Source organism: Anolis sagrei, chromosome 1 (genome assembly GCF_037176765.1).
Source record: "Anolis sagrei isolate rAnoSag1 chromosome 1, rAnoSag1.mat, whole genome shotgun sequence".
Taxonomy (NCBI): domain Eukaryota; kingdom Metazoa; phylum Chordata; class Lepidosauria; order Squamata; family Dactyloidae; genus Anolis; species Anolis sagrei.
Genome location: NC_090021.1, coordinates 195,240,958 through 195,256,901, shown reverse-complemented (window position 1 = coordinate 195,256,901; position 15,944 = coordinate 195,240,958). Strand labels below are relative to the sequence as shown.

General features: G+C 40.0%; 2 protein-coding genes across 5 annotated transcripts in view; one reads left to right on the top strand and one right to left on the bottom strand.

The window, feature by feature from the left end:
- Positions 1-4,677, bottom strand: part of ABCB11 (ATP binding cassette subfamily B member 11) — a 118,923-nt gene extending 114,246 nt beyond the window's left edge. Inside the window, exon 1 of the mRNA XM_067471774.1 lies at positions 4,415-4,677. The gene's annotated coding sequence lies outside the window, so the exon portion shown is untranslated. The remainder of the gene's footprint in view (positions 1-4,414) is intronic.
- On the top strand, positions 608-15,263 carry LOC132776681 (retinol dehydrogenase 5-like). Of its 4 annotated transcripts, none has more exons than XM_060778607.2 (5): positions 608-789; positions 4,952-5,259; positions 10,032-10,290; positions 12,408-12,571; positions 13,134-15,263. In XM_060778607.2, the coding sequence occupies exons 2-5, from the start codon at positions 4,983-4,985 to the stop codon at positions 13,385-13,387; spliced, it is 954 nt and encodes a 317-aa protein (XP_060634590.2). In that variant the 5' UTR covers positions 608-789; positions 4,952-4,982; the 3' UTR covers positions 13,388-15,263. The 4 variants fall into 4 exon arrangements, with proteins under 4 accessions (XP_060634590.2, XP_060634581.2, XP_060634572.2 ...); XM_060778598.2 differs by having other exon boundaries at positions 4,948-5,259; positions 13,137-15,263; XM_060778589.2 differs by having other exon boundaries at positions 4,948-5,259.
- Positions 15,264-15,944: the final 681 nt, after the last annotated feature.

The window sequence follows — 15,944 nt, the reverse complement described above, 5'->3', positions numbered from 1 at the left end:
TTTTTTTTCCCCCAAAATGCCCGGATGTTTTGACGTTTTACCATCCTTGTGGGAGGCTTATCTCATGTCCCCGCATGGGGAGCTGGAGCTGACAGAGGGAGCTCATTCACGCTCTCCCCGAATTCGAAATTTGAAATGATTTGAAATTATTTCTGTGCTATAAATGTGTCTTGCTGATTTTTTTTCCCAATCAGTAACACACCAAGGGTAAGGAACTTTCTTCTCCACCAAACCTTTGGACTTTGAGTCTCAGAAGCTTGATACCAATGGTCAGGGTTTGTGGCAGTTTTAGTCCAAAGGATATCAGGACTCAAGACCAACTAGGAAGTGACCAACAGCCCTTAGGAACCCTGTGTATGGAACAATCCCAATGTGGGGACCAAGTTGAATGTTTTCAAGTATTTCCACAGATGACAGGAGGGAGGGCACGGATGGGGGATGCAGGGAGAAAGTTCTGAATGTAAGACCCAAATTTTTAGAGCTTATTCTAACTTGAGATGCCTATGCTCCCATTGGCAACAGATTTAGGAGAGACCAGCATTCAAAGTAGAAACCAGACTAATCCTCACTAAAGAGGTTAGCTAGGATCATCAGCACTAAGATGTGCTATACCTGTGCACTGCCAGCAAATGCCAGTGTAATTGCTATACTGCGGTTGCTGAAGAAGCAGAACGCTACAGACAATGCTACTAAGAAGCCCCAAGAAATGAAATTCCAGCTAGCATCTATTCTGAAAACAGAATAAACCCATCGATCTTACAATGAGCTGGACAGACACCTTTGTAAAGTGTAAGTACAAGCATCAGGGGGGAGAAACACCTGGAATCATGAATACCTTTGAAAAATACAATGTAAATTGATTGTCACAGTATCACAGTGATTTCCAAAAGTGAGCTAAAGAAATAAACAGATGGGCGTCCACAAGGAGCTTGATAATATTACAGCCTGCACAAATAAAAGGAATGGTATGATGAAAAGTTTTCAGCAAACCATAATAAATGGTTGTTGTGAGTGTACAACAGGGCCAGTCCTGCTATAAGGGATAGTGAAGCATGGCTGCTTTGGGAAGATGATTTTTGACATCATGAAAAGATAACAAACTGTTCATTTTTAATTCATCACAAAATAGTTTTACTGCCGATGATATGAGAGACATACTTGTGGGACTATCCACCTCAGGTGCCAACATGATTTAGCTGGCTTCAGCTATTATTTAAGGGAGAAATACCTTTTGCTCCTCTACCTTAGGCAGCCAAATGCCTTGGGTGGACACTGGTGTGCTATGCATAGCTTGGCATTGTGCAAGATGGGTAGGGCTGATTTAAAATCTTGCCTATTTTTATTTTGATTGTAATCTGCACTTTCCCCTAGGCAGCAGGATATTCTTGTTGTTGTTTTTTAATGGATTTGGAATTAAGCAATTAAAAGATCACCAAGAGATCTAGAGTTGCTCACTTCAACTCTGCTATAATGGATGCTGATAACATTTCAAGGGAATCACCTGCTCCTCTACAACTTGATAACTTCTTTGGGTAATTGGTTAAGTCAGAGAGATCATTTTAAAGGTTATGCTTCTGTGTGGTAAATATACAGATGCCTTTTAGAAATCTCTTGAAACAAATGTATGAACTGGCTTTGAATTTTAAAAGACTAAGATTTATTGGACCACAATGTTTGGATTGAGTTGGATGATGTTTTTAACTCAGCGAACTGTCTTTTATATGTATTTTATAAATTATTTATTATGTATGTTGTTTTTTAAAATGTTATTTATTGTGTAGCATTGAATTTTTGCTGTTGTTAGCCATTCTGAGTCCCTGCACGGAGGTAGAGAAGAATGGGATTTAAAAGTTCTAAAAGTTCTTAAAAATAAATAAATACATTTATGACACAGTACATGCATTGGCAATGCCTACTGTTCCTCCACATCTAAAGTTTTGTCTTTCACTTTTGCGAGCTGTTTTACTGTCTACAGCTATCTATTTTGAGTCCCCCTAAGGGTGAGAAAAGCAGTATATAAATACTGTAAATAAATAAATAAATATTTTAAGATAAGGGATTTATTTTTTACTATCCCTGCAATTAAAGGCCGTAATGCAATTGTCTCTGTTCCCTATTTTAAAGTCTCATGACAAATCAGCAAGATATAATGGTGTGCAATGTAATATTTACAATCTGCTCCATGCAATGAAACTCTCTAAGGAAGTTTGGCTGTATCACTTCCTCTTTTAAAACAACAAAACAACTGTGACAACAACAGATCTAGAAGAAGAGGTAGTCAAGAGCTATATATTTTCGTTAAGGAGAACCTTCAGCTCTTCTGCTATGATTCTGGTTTTACCGATTTGATATATAGTCAAATCATTTCTGTACCAACTAAAATAATGGGCCCGAGGCTGGACTAGTCCATGTTTGTGCTGCCACAATGGCTAACCAATTGCCCCCAGGAAGCTGACAAGCAGTACAGGATTACTGCGGCATGTCTCCGCCTACCAACTGGTATTCACAACTTTGCTTTTTCTGATACTGGGGGTACTACCTAGTTGCTGTCATACTAGTAGCCATGCAGAAGGTCTTTCCAGGCTGTATTAATTGCTACATGTCCAAAATACATGGTTAACTGTTGCTGGGGAGAGGGATAAAGTTTATTTCTTTGAAGGTGTGATCCCACACAGGGCCGTAGCCAGAAAAAAATTTCGTGAGGGGTTGAAATTTTCAGGGGGGGGGGGTTTGAAAATTTCGCAGGGGGGGGTGTTGAAACCTGCCTCCTAGCTCACGCTGAAGCAAAGAGCACAGCAGGGGGCAGAGCAGCCTTCAATAGCCTGCAGCTCCGCCCTTGTCAACCACCTCCACCAAGTCTGGCCTCCTTAATGACAGCATTCAACGTCTTCCCCCCCCCCCCCAACTTGGTTGCTTCACTACTGTTCTGTTGCACGCTGGGCCTGTAAATAATTGTCTTTAGAACAGGATGTGCAACCTTTGCCCAGCAGGAAGCCAGGGGGCCTAAAGAGAAGTTCTCTGAGGTTTCCACCACAAACAGTCTTTAGATGACTTGAGAAGTACAACAAAGTATTTTATTAATGAACAATCAAACAGAAACTTCTCTTGTCTTCAGTAAAGTTAAGCAAATGATTCCAAGCTTTTGGGCAACTGGTGAATTCCTAATCTTGCCCACGAAGGACAGGCAACTGTCTTCAATAACTTCTTCTTTAAAGGAAAATCCCTGTTTTAACTTCTCCCAGGCTGACTGTAATCTAACCCTTACTGATGTGGGCTCCGCTACCGGGTCGAACTGCATCTCGAACGCCAAGTGGACCTACCAGCAAGGCAGTAGATGTTCTCCAGCTGGAGTTCTTTGGTCTTTAGGGCTGTTTTCCTGGAAATTCTTTGGAGACTCTTAAGACCTTTCTTCCCCGGAAGGTCTTAAGGGTTGAAGCTTTTGTACAGGGGAAGCTTGCACACATCCTATACATAAGCTTACCTTGCTGAGATTAACTAAAAATGGCTCCCTTCCCTTCCCAATTGCCCTGAGCAAGGGGTGGGACGAAAACTTAACAATGATGGACAGGTGACTTGCCCTATGACTGCAACCAAAGAAGCCACCTATCTGCAGAGTCCCTGAAACCTAGGACTGCAAGCAAACATTTAATACAAAGCAAATAAAGTTGGAGCTCCTGGTACAGCTGTACCAGAACTACATCGGCTATTGCTGCAAGTAATGACAGTGTGAATAAATTGCTAATATTTGCTTGAGATAGTGCTTTCAGTTCTGGAGGGATTCTTGATTTTTTTGCATCTCATAGACTTAGCATGGGGATTTGGTTAACCAGTTAAAATTCATGAGTAAACCAGGTTTTTTTAAAAAAAATCTGAAACATTTCGGGGGGGGGGTTGAACCCCTAACCCCCCCCCTCGCTATGGGCCTGATCCCACATATCTTGTGAAATTTGGGGTGAAGAAGTAAATGCTTTCCCATCATCTTTGCCCTTTCCATCTCCAATGAGCCCTCAGTATCTTCTGGAGTTTGGTTTCAGGACTTCTCATGGCTACCAATATTTGTGGATGCTCAAATCCCATTATGCACAATGGCATAGTAAAATTGTGACCCTTTAAAAAAGGAAGTAGTTCACTTCCTTGTTACACCCCCTCAGAACCTCCAGACATGAGTGAATTCATGGATTCATGGATTTCAAAATGAAATGGGATCTTGTTTATGGGAACCCCCACTACCACTACTACTAACAGTTCCTCCCTGTTGCTCCATTTTGCCAGCAATCGCCCATCACAAGGAGGGAAGGAGAAAAGGCACATTGGTGCCCTGTCCCCGTCCCTATCAGATGGGGAAAAGGGCAGAAAACAAAACAACAGATGTCACCACCAACAGGCAAAGGGAATAAAAAAAATTGTCACTCACCACAAGAGCTCCAAGTTTGCTGTTTGTTCAAAGTCATGAATTTCCACAGCAAAAGAGTGCTATGTGTAGTAAAAACACGTAGAATTTGATCTTCAACAGCACTTGAAAACTGTGCTTTCCCCTTCTTTCTGCCCTATTGCTTACCATCCCCTGCTTTCCCTCTTCCCTCTCCCTTCAGCCTCATTGTCCTGAATAATAATGTTTCCCATAGCGTAATGGCCTCCTAACATGAATACATTTCTCTTTCCATGCTGAAGGGTTTTTGAGACTGGAGGAAGTAACCAAGGCAAAGTAGATGGATCTTGAAAACAATAAAGCGCTATTGAAAATAAACTCTAAGAGAGCTCAGGCAAAGCATGAATATCATTGGTTGTGTGCCAGAAACTCTAGATGCCAATTTTTTGAATTTAAAAGAGGATCTAGTGAAGCTGAAATAGAGAACAATTGCCTCTTCTGAAGACCAGGATTGGTTTATGGTTTGTGTCAGTAACAGCTACTGCTGTCTTTCTTTTGTTGACTGCCTTTGCTTTCAGATAGAGATTGGGCAGGCATTCTGGTGCTATCCGTCATGATTTGCTGGCTCATCAGAGACAGACTGAAAGAAAAAAACCTGAGTGGGAAGTATGTCTTCATAACTGGATGTGACAGTGGCTTTGGCTGTGCTTTGGCTAAACACCTTGATAGTAATGGGTTCCACATCATTGCTGCTTGTCTCTCAGAGAAGGGATGTCGGGAGCTGATGGCCAACACCTCTCAGTCCTTGAAAACAGTAATACTCAATCTGACTGACCCTTCCAGTATTGATGAGGCAGTGAAGTTTGTGAGAGAGGAAACTGGGGATATAGGTAAGTGCATACACTTCAACTTTCCCAATTTGGCAAAAACTGTACTTCTTCATCCACAATCATCCCACTTTTCAGAGACTTTCAAAATGTCTCTGCTTCTCTCTTCTCCTCCCTCCTTACCCTTTTGTCCTCAGCTGATTTCAATTGCTGCAAATTGAGTTCAAAGTGCAAAAGTAATCTAAAATCAATTTACTTAGTAGAAGGAAAAGGATCTTTCCCTTCTATATAGGCTCAAGAAAAAGCAAATGGCAGTAGCCTCGCCAAGCTTGTGTGTTGTAGCTTTGCCAAGCTTTATTTTTGTTGTTTTTTTTTCATGCCTCATTGCCTCATTATAAAAGTTTGGCAAGAACTTTTCCCATTTTGATCACGGTCTGTTGTTGCTTGGCTGCACATGGTTATTCAACTATGAAGTACTGGAAGATGCAACATGATCACCAAACCTACAGGACTGGTACCTGTGGTCACACCTCTACATCTGACAAAATATGTCCCCACTAAGAATTTTCCAGGTTTGTAAAGTGATAATGTAGTTTCTGCCAGAAGTTACTATAGAGTCATCCTAAAGGACCAATGATATTTCTAAAGAGGATACCCCTCTAGGAATTTCCCAGGTTCCCCAGTGTGAATCTATGGTAACTTCTAGCGGAAGTTGTTCATTTCAGTAGGGTTTGCTGTTATACACTTTTCCTATTTCCATGTTACTTTCAGGAATATATCATCTGCAAATATGGGGGCCATCTTCTACCTAGGTGTCATCACATATCTTTGTCACTCAGGAACCTACCAACACTCCCATTTCTATAACACTGTCTTGCTTTCCAAAGACAAGCTAATCATATTTTAGGACCATAGGACACCATAGTTAAACACTTGCGAAACAGTGAGGAAGCACCTTCAGATGAAGAAATAGCAAGGTGGTGAAATGTTAATATTTCTACTTTAAGGTGAAATGGGATGAAACCATCATATTTGATCACAAAAATATTTGTATGGCTGACCCATCCACATCCCTAGTTGAAGGGTTACTTGTTTCTGAAGAAGTGAGGTTCGGGCAGTGGAAGGGCGCTCTACTATTTTATCTCATCACAGTTTTTAAATTGTTTTATCCTGTACATGTGGCTCGCCCATTGTTATCGTTCTCATGATTGTGTTTATTAGAATGTTATTTTAAGACTACTTTTTTTCTCTTTTTCCTTTTCTTATTATTATTAATGTACTTTGATGATGATGTTTTTGTTTGTTGTTTATGTTTTGATTTTATTGCTGTAATATGTTGTCTGGGCTTGGCCCCATGTAAGCTCTGAGTCCCCATCGGGGAGATGGTGGCGGGTTATAAATAATAATAATTATTATTATTATTATTATTATTATTATTATTATTATTCAGAGAGCACTTGTGCTCCTGGTACTCCATGGAGTAGCCTGGAAAACCCTTTAGGCATACAAATGCTACTCATTCAGTCCTCCCAATTATTTCAGTTTGGCAAGAGCAATCCCAATTAATTTTCTGCTGTCCCAAACCAAATTGTGATGTCATCAAGTTGCATATTTTCCTAACTGGGAGTGACTGTAATTGGGAATGCCACATTTTCTTGTTTGCTTTAATTGATACTGAAGCTGCAGATAATGGAAAGTGGCAGTTGTGAACAGGTGTCAAATAAGACATAAACAAAATAAGCCAAGTAAATTTATTATATGCTTTTTCTTCCTGTAAACCTGCATTTCTCCCAAGTACATTTACAAGCAAAGATTTGATGCAGCTCCCACTGTCCGTCTTGGGGCAGATTGAGTTCCTTAGCTTTCCACAGAAGTTACATTCATTTCATTTTCAGGGCAATTTCCCATATTTTTCAATAACTACATAGCATAAGTTTAAAAATTTAAAGATCAGCTTAGAAATATGACTTTTGTCGACAACAATTCCCAGAACCTAAAGACCATGCTAGCTTGGAGATTCTGAGAGTTCTGGACAGAAAAAGTAAATGATCAATCTCTGAAAAAGATAGTTGACTTTTTCCCTCCTCCTGAATAAACAATCAATGTTTTCCTTAAACAAATAATAATAATAATAATAATATGTTTATTTATACCCCACTTTTTCTCTCCACAAAGCAACTCAACACAGTATAGTACAACTCATATCTGTGAAGGATACTCTCCTGAATGTACTGTGGTAATTGAAAACCATGGATAATATCAAAACCTATTGAAATTTCTGGCAGAAACACACCATAGAATTGTGTTGCAGGACCTAGAAAATGCCTACAGAGCCCCCTGCTCCTATTGTGACTCTATGGTCAACTTCCAACAGAACCATGTGATAGAATAACACTAGAGGAACTAGAAAATGAGAGCATGCATTTTTTTCATACGTGGGTAAGTGAAATTTTGGTACTGTGGATACAGGGGTCATGCAGTGTACATTTGAGTACATTTGAATCAGTCTTGTCCAGATCAGCTATGAATGCAGTCCAACACAAAATCTTAAACGTACCTAAAGTATTATGACATATCATATATTTTGCAATTGTTTTTGGAACTCGATTGTGGGCTCCTAAGCACAAACCTCATAGATTGGAATAGAATAATCAAAGTACTTTGCATTCACAAATATCTGTAACTCTCATTATATTTGTTCAACCAGAAGAAATGAAAAACTGTTAAAATTAACTAGACAGATATCCCCCACTTCACAATAACACCTTATTCATGGCATCAGTTTTTGGCAGCACCTACATTTGTGAGCAACTATTTCCATGGTTGAAGCACACAAAGAGTAAAATTAGAACCAAAATATCTGATGAGCAACTAGAAAACTCACTGAGAATTGCAACTACTTTTATCAAACCAGATATTGAGCTGATATGGTGATGTGGGGAAAATGGGCATTCCTATGTGTAGTGTCCTGTGAAGCAGTGATGCCTCAGTAGTCTCCCAAAATCCAGCATCATCACCTGGTTTCCCCCCATTCCTCCCAATGAGAACATGGGAAGCCTCCCTTGTTCTCTGGGAAGTGTCCTAGCATGCTGCCAGAATGCTTTCTCTATGGAACCGCGCTTGAAGTAGCCTTACATCATGTGATAGGATGCTTCCAAGTCTCTATATGATGATGTGGTAAGTTTTCCAGCTAGGCTGCAATTAAGAACTGATGCCATACAATTAGGAGATACAGTCAGTTGGCTGAGAGGAGGGCCAACAGGTGGGATCACTTGAGAAAGTAGCATAAGTAGCTAGAGACTGGATCAGCTAGGTGCTGGAAGCAACTTCAATGAAATTACTACAGTCTGAATCTCTGCTGGTGAACCTTGACTTGGATGGATCTTGACTTTATTATGTGAATTAAATTTTGGGCTTGTAGCTTTGATTACTTGCCTCTGAAGATTACTTGCCTTTGAACATTTTGGAAATAACTTTGAACTACTCTTGCGTCTCACCCTTATTTTGGCTGACTGCTGTGGATGACCTCGTACTGCTTTTGACTGTGGGCGTTTCCAGACAGGCCATTATCCCAGGAACATCTGTGTTTAAAAAACACGGATCTTCCTGGGGGCCCATCTACACACACACCAGAAAGTTTGTGCTTTCAGGGGTGAGTGTCCAAATGTTCTTCTGTGAATGCCTGGGAGAACACCGGGACATCATAACCCCCCCCCAGAACCCCCCAAAACAGAGTAAAAAAAAACAACAGAAGAACTTCTGAAGAACTCTTCATAATTGAGATCATTACTTCTTCAAAAGACTATAATAAATATTGTGAACACAACATACTTATGTTTACTGTAGCTTTTTGCTTATTGTATCTTGTACAAGCTGTGAAATATATGCTTGGCATTGTTCTACTTTGGTAATAGTGGACCTGTTTGTCTTGTATGTCTGTTTTGTTTTGTTTTTTAACTTTGTTTTGGGAGGCTTTTGGTGAGAGGGTTGGTATTCCCGCAGTTTTCTGGGCTAGTGTAGCCTGGAAAACCATGGGAATAATGTCTGGACTGCAGTATTGTCTGGACTTAATTTTTTGAACAAGATACTCTGTTCTTGTTTTAATGCATAAATGGAAACAAGACTCAAGATAGTAAGGCAATAGCTTCAATGTCCTTGTTCATGGGGCTGGGGTGGACAGAAGGTAGCTGTGGGTTTATTGGTACTCAGTTGTCAAGGATATCCAGTTTCTGTAACCAATAACCATAGGGGAAAGGAAAATCCAAGGGCTGGAGTTTGTTGTTATTTGTCATCGTCAGCTTCAGCTTATGGTGATTCAATGGATGAGAAACTTCCAAGGTCTCCTGTCATCAACTGCCCTTCTCATGTCTTGCAAATTCAGAGTGATGACTTCCCTCACTACCTCTGAGGATGCTTGCCATAGATGCAGGCGAAACATCAGGAGAGAATGCCTCTAGAACATGGACATATAGCCAGAAAAAACCTACAACAACCCAGTGATTCCGGCCATGAAAGCCTTCAACAAAACAACGACTTCCTTGTTTGAGTCAATTCTGTAATTTAGTCACCTTCTTCCCTATTGTCTTCTACTGGATATCAGTCTGGGAAATTCTATTTGAAAAGAGTATTTTTTATTTCCAAGCTCTATATATCTTAAAATTTAGATTTATTACATTAACTGAATTAGATAAAATATGCACTGTTTCCACATTCTATACAAAATTCTTCTTGTTAAAATAATTGAATCTATATTCTGGGACAGGTTTCCGACCTGACATTACTCATTCCTTCAGTTTACATGCTGACAAAATTATCCTTTCTAAAATTATCTGCAGGACTGTATGGTTTAGTCAATAATGCTGGGAGATCCATGCCCATGGCCCCCACTGACTGGATGCAGCTGGAAGATTTCCACACCACTTTGGATGTCAATCTAATAGGTCTTATTGGGGTCACCTTGAAGCTCCTTCCACTTCTGAAAAAATCTAGAGGAAGAATAGTTAATGTGTCAAGTGTTTTGGGTCGATTGGCATGCATCGGCGGTGGCTATTGTGTGTCAAAGTGCGGAGTGGAGGCATTCTCTGATAGTCTGCGGTGAGTCCCTGTAGATTTGAGGATAACAGATTTTGAGTTTAAGGCCTTTGTGGTCAAACCTTTAAACATCTAGCAACTCATGCTATGATGATCTATAGTATAATTTTGATTAAAACACAATCAAATGTCATTTCTAAGTACAACTGTTTATATGATACACTAGATCTCAACTAATTATCCTACAGGTATGCTGGGACTATATATCCTATACTCCCTGATCAGCATGACAAATGGGGTTAAATGATTATGATCCATTCACCCCCAACTTAGTATAGAGGATGCTAAATTGTGATATGTTGTAATAGTAAACTGTTCTGTAGTTTTTGAATTTGAATTCTTAGAGATACAGGACAAACAAGTCAAAGTCATGAGCACTTTAACTATTTTCTAGGGAATGTCCTGCATAGGTTGTGTCTTCTTGAAAGTGTAGGAGTTTGTGAAAGAGGAGTGAGGTTTTAATTCACTATATCTGCTTTTTTAACTGAACTCTTGCAAGGGAATTGTTAATTTGGTAGATGATGGTGGTTAAACAAGTGAGACAGAAGCCAGAGCATCAGGCGTCAAACAGGGAAAACTGTTTGACACCTGATCAAACACAAACTGAAGCCCAGTGCAGTGGCATCACTAGAACAGAAGTGGGTTGTGAGGAAAACAGAAATTGATTGGCCATTAGTTTGTTTCCAGGTGCCTTCAGAGTGCCTTATATAACTTTGACACAGACTATCTGAAAGAGTTGATAGCACAGACTAGTATCATCTCCCATATGACCTTTTTTGGAATCCAGTTCCTCCTTGCAGAGTGACACTTCTACATGCAACCCCAGCCGATGGCTCTTGTTCCTCCCCTTGGCCAATCTGTGTCTAGGAGGGGAGGGATGCTGGGAACAGTCTGGCTCTAGTTTTGCAGCTTTGGGGGGAAATGTCACCTCTTAGACCTCCTCCAGTACATGTGGGATGGGAGAGAAAACCTGGGAGAAAAATGCTCCACCAATATTCATAGAGTACCTTGGCCTATATTTCCCCATATGAGCCTGCCTAGGCTTTGAAATATTCAGAGAAAGGCTTTCTTTCTGTCTCACCATATTGCAGGTACATTTAGTAAAGGCATGAGAGGCAACCTTCTCAGTGGCTTCGCCCAGACTGTAGAAACCCCTTCCACGGGAGGCTAAGCAGGTTACATACCTTCCCTGCTTTCTGCAGCAAACCAGAACCATACACTTTATCACTGTAAAAGGTTATAATAGTTCCACTTTATTCTCCATTATTTATCTGTAGATTTTTTTTGATCTGGAGCCGGAAACCTATCAATTAATTCCAACAAGAGTAGATCCACCAAGTCAGTTATTGAATGATGAATCAACCTCTCTACTAACAGTATAAGTCTGCTCTAGTTGGAACTAACAATAGGACTTGATTTGATGGGCTTATGTTAGAGGATCTTAGATTTCAGTTGAACATTCAGAGAAAGTTATTGACAGTTAAAAGGGCATAAATGCCCAAAGCATCCAATCCCACCTGATCTTGGAAGCAAGATCAGCCTTGGTAAGTATTTGGATGGGTGACCACCAAAGAATACCAGGTACAACTATAGGTTAAATTTCAGAGAAAGGAACTTGCAAAACCACATCTGAGAATTCGTTGCCTTAAAAAACCCATTGAAATTCACGGGATTGTATTAAGTTGGCAGGTGAGGCATAGGCACATATATACATTGAATGTAAAACAGAACAATTTCCTAGAAGACTGACAAGCTCTTCCTCACTTTGTCATGACTAGGGGCAAAACTACAGACCTACTTGAACTCTGTGAGTGATCCCTAGCCACTTGAGCTCTATGAGTGAGCAAAATATAATCCAAAAAATAACATACATTCTACTGTAAATGCAATACACAATAAATCCCAAATATGCAGTTAGTGTTTTTCCCCTTCATCCACTTCTCAACTGTACATTTTCCTTTCCATACATTGGTTTTAATTCATTTGATGAGGAGCCATGTTCTGGGAGAAAGCCGTCATTTCTAGACTTTCCTCTTAATGATAACTTGAACGTTTTTGTATTAGTGCTTGAATTGAGAAAAATTATCCTATGGGATAATCATTTTGTGTTTTCCTCCTAGGAGAGACATGTATCATTTTGGAGTACAGGTGAGCATTATCGAGCCAGGATTCTTTAAGACTGGAGTAACTCATTTAGAATCCATTGAGAGAGAATTGTTTAGGCTGTGGAACCAACTGACTCCAGAAGTCAGAGATTCATATGGGGAGAAATACTTCATTAAATGTAAGTGCTAAGTAGCAATGTTTGGACCAATTCTGCACTGAAACATAGAGACACACCCCAAGCCGTGCACCCAGTTTTAAAAGAATTTAGTGTAATACTCAGATGCACATGAAACCTGTGGTTTTGTGGAATTAGTTTGTAACAAATCCCTGCCTTTCGTTTACCCAGTTCAAATCCCTGCGTCTTCTTTTCTAGAAATATTATATATTAAGCCATGAACACAGCTGTGCAGCTGTAGGGCTCTAGTTTCATTTCTAGGCATGTTCTAGACTAAGTTGTAGTTGTAAAATGATAATTCTGGTTGCAATTCTGAATAGCCAGTTTGAATTTCCCACTATGGAAGATCCCCAAGAAAGATCTTTGCCTGTGTTTTATAATAGCCTGGTGGTTGTTCAATAAATTATGGAAGTGTTGAGATTAGCAAACAGCAAATAAAATAGATATGATGGGGGAAAGTATAATGAAAGTGGTTTGTATTTTTATTTAAGGGTCAAATTTTTGTATCCTTTAATTTTGACTTTTAAAACCCAAAGTTTCACTATGTTGTCTGGTTTTTTTCTAGCAGATTTAAGGATGCAAAGATTATTGATGAACAGGCTTTGCGATGCTGATCTTTCAAAGGTCACGCGATGTATGGAGCATGCCTTGACCGCAAAGTATCCAAGGACACGGTATGGAGTTGGATGGGATGCAAAGCTTTTGTGGCTTCCACTTTCCTATGCCCCCACATTTCTGTCAGATATGATACTGAGAATGCTTTTTCCATTGCCAAGAGATGGGAGGAACCCAGCACCCAGGTTTCAAATTGATGTTTGACCCACAGTCTACCAGTGTCTGGAAGCAAATGGATGTTCATATGATCTTATCCAAATCCTATTTATACCATGTTACTACAGTTCTCTGATGGCAAGATAGGAGAGAACACAAAAGACAATGGATTCCTACTATCACAACAAACACAAATCCAGTACAAGTCGTAGTACATAAATCACAAAGGCAAATGGTTTTTATATAATGCAATATTAAACGTATAACCAACTTATATGGTGCAGCATTGAGCAATATATAATGAACAAAAAACTGTTATTTGTACAGTGATTTTACATCAGTAACAAAAGTAGAGTCTTTCTTGCTGTAAAGCAGACTTCTCTAAAGGGCATAAGATCCCTTACCTTAGAGAAAGATACTCTTGAGTGGAGTTTCCAGTCATAGGAGAGAAAGCTGTTTGGTCATCACATAAGTGGATGTATGCTGGCAAGGAGTGAACCAGCCATGGGTGCTGTGACCACAAAAGGAATAAATCAAGGCATTGGCACCATAAGCTGCTCTCTTTCTTTTCTCACCCACACAATCTTGTGACAAGTGCAAGTGTTGGCGCAGTGAGCCAACAGGATTTGACCCATAAATTTCCTCACATGGGATAGTGTGCATATCTTGTAAACCAGTGCTGGGAAACCTTTTGGATGACTCTCACAATCCTTCACTGTTGACTGCTGACCTGGGGTTGTGGGGCATTAAAGTCTAAACTATCAGGAGGATCAAAGTTTCCATGTTCCTGTTGCATGCATTAGAAATGTGAATGGAAATGTCATGAGTTGTACCTCTCATATTTTATTGCCACATAATTCTTGTTGTACAATGCATCTCTTTCCCATAATTGGATACTGAATAACATTCCATTCACCTGGCATGGCTGCTGGACCTTGCATTCTTATATCTGGAAGAATGCCTAATTCCACCCCATAAATCTGAGAAACTACCCAGCTCTTAGAAGGCATCCATTGTCTTGTGATAATGGCCAAGATCCTGTATTGGGAGATAAGCTATGCATAGCTACATCTTCTGACGCTATCCCCAAAACCAGCACCTGCAGGAAAAGGATTGGATATGTCTGTGCTAGCTACCACTTTCAAACAACACAGAAAGGGACGTGTGACAGGGCATTGAACTGCTGAAAAGATGGGTCTGGGAAGGCTTTTATTGATTGCATATACAGTAGGCCACTTATGCAAGCTCACTGCATGCAGCTTCATTTATATGTGAAGAGTTTTGAATACCATGGAATCATTCGGGAGGACCTAAAATATGCCTCATTAGACTTCCAGAGGAACTCTATGGTCAATGTTAATCAGGACTGCCTTTGCAGAAAAACCAGAGAACAGTTCTCTGTATATTTTCAAAGTCCTCCAAAGCAATTCTATGTTATCCCTCAGCTGGAAGCTCGTGTTCATCTCACATATGAAAGATTTACAGATAATGTGAAAATTGTTATACAGGAAAGGTGCTGGGATAGATGCCTTGTATAACATGTGGGCCTACTTTATAGTGAGTGTACATGCGAGCAGCATTGTGACATCACAATCACTGAACAGACCGCTAGTTGTCATTCTTGATTGTAGAATTCTATGGGAGCTATTTACATACATTGTATGTAATGGCTGTTCCGACTTCCCTCCCATTGGTTGTACCAAGAGAAGGAGGTCCATTGTAATGGTGACTGGGATGAGAATGAATGCCTTTTTCACACACATCCCTCCATCCAGAGAATGAAGCTGCAACAATCAGAATCAAGATCCCTCTACCAAGTCCTTACCACAGAATCACTTGCTGGTGAGAGAGGGTGAAAATATCCACTTGCCCATATTTTTTTTTTGAATATTTATACCTCAGTATGTTCGAGCGTTTAATCATTTCCCCCTAGGTACCACCTTATATATAACCATCTGTCTAAAGTTCTCAAAAGTATTCATTTTTTCTTCATCATCCTGTATCCCATTTTACATCATTTTCCCCCCTCTCCCCTCCCCTCCCCCTGGTAACAGTTTAAAACTTTTGGGGATATGCTTATTGTAATTGTTCAGTCATGAGGATAGTCTTATTTAATTCCTTATCTCTATCTTTCCCCTTTATTCTGGAAATGAGACCCTTCCATTTTGCCTCCCAGGTCTTTCTAGTTTGGCCTGTCCTATAATAACTTTTCCTTTCACTAATATAATCTTGGAGTAGGTAGTCCACTTGGCCATATCACCAGCAGAATGAACCTCTTCTCTTAGCATGGCTGATGTCAGGTAAACTAGATTTACTGCGGGGGGTGGGGAGTTGCAGTTATGACAATAGCATTATTGTGATGATATAGGGATCATAAATATGGATAATTTACAGATGTACAACTCCTGGTTACACATCTAAAACTCTGATACTGAATCTTGACCTGTTTTGTTGCAAGCTCCTTTGAGATGCACAGGACCCTAAGGAGTATCCTGTTCAGGACTGTAGCCGGGAAGGGGGGGGGGGTCAGGGGTTCAACCCCCCTCCCCCCCAATTCAGCTTAAAAAAAACTAGTTTACTCATGAATTTTAACTGGTTAATCAAA